Source organism: Austrofundulus limnaeus, unplaced genomic scaffold (assembly GCF_001266775.1).
Source record: "Austrofundulus limnaeus strain Quisiro unplaced genomic scaffold, Austrofundulus_limnaeus-1.0 Scaffold3198, whole genome shotgun sequence".
NCBI classification, from domain to species: domain Eukaryota; kingdom Metazoa; phylum Chordata; class Actinopteri; order Cyprinodontiformes; family Rivulidae; genus Austrofundulus; species Austrofundulus limnaeus.
This window is the reverse complement of record NW_013955600.1, coordinates 6,651-7,157: the sequence shown is the minus strand read 5'-3', so window position 1 is coordinate 7,157 and position 507 is coordinate 6,651. Positions and strand designations below refer to the sequence as shown.

General features: G+C 41.8%; 1 protein-coding gene across 1 annotated transcript in view; it reads left to right on the top strand.

Annotated features, from left to right (window-relative positions):
- Positions 1-287: 287 nt before the first annotated feature.
- LOC106511774 (alpha-1,3-mannosyl-glycoprotein 4-beta-N-acetylglucosaminyltransferase B) overlaps positions 288-507 on the top strand; it is a gene marked incomplete at both ends in the record, with an annotated part of 1,556 nt that continues 1,336 nt past the window's right edge. Inside the window, 1 exon segment of the mRNA XM_014000512.1 lies at positions 288-363. Coding sequence (XP_013855966.1) covers positions 325-363 — 39 coding nt within the window.

Here is a 507-nt window from a genome sequence, read left to right as displayed (position 1 = left end):
GCTGATATCAAACAGGTTGTGTCTAAATGAGCTGCTGTCTGGTCATCATCATCATCATCATCATCATCATCATCATCATCATCATCATCATCATCATGGTGTGTGCTGGGAGCTGCGAGCCAACGTGTCTCTAATCTGATTAAACGCCTCACATGAGCTTAATCTGCTTTGATTTGTTGCATCAGCTGCTGTCTCACTGGAAGGAGACAGATCCTGTCCTGATGTTTGGACGTCCAGACTAAATGTCTTCTTCCTGCTGATAACAGATGTCTCCTCCTCTTCCTCAGGTGGAGGACGAAGCAGAACCTGGATTATTGTTTCCTGATGATGTACGCTCAGTCCAAAGGAACCTACTACGTTCAGGTGAAGACAAGTTCCTGATGGGGACAAATGTCGAGGCAAAATGACAACCTGCAGTCAGAAACAATGGATAATAAATAAATAAAAACATCTCCAGCATTAAAATAAACCACAAACAGAAATAAAACAAGGAAACAAGATTAATAA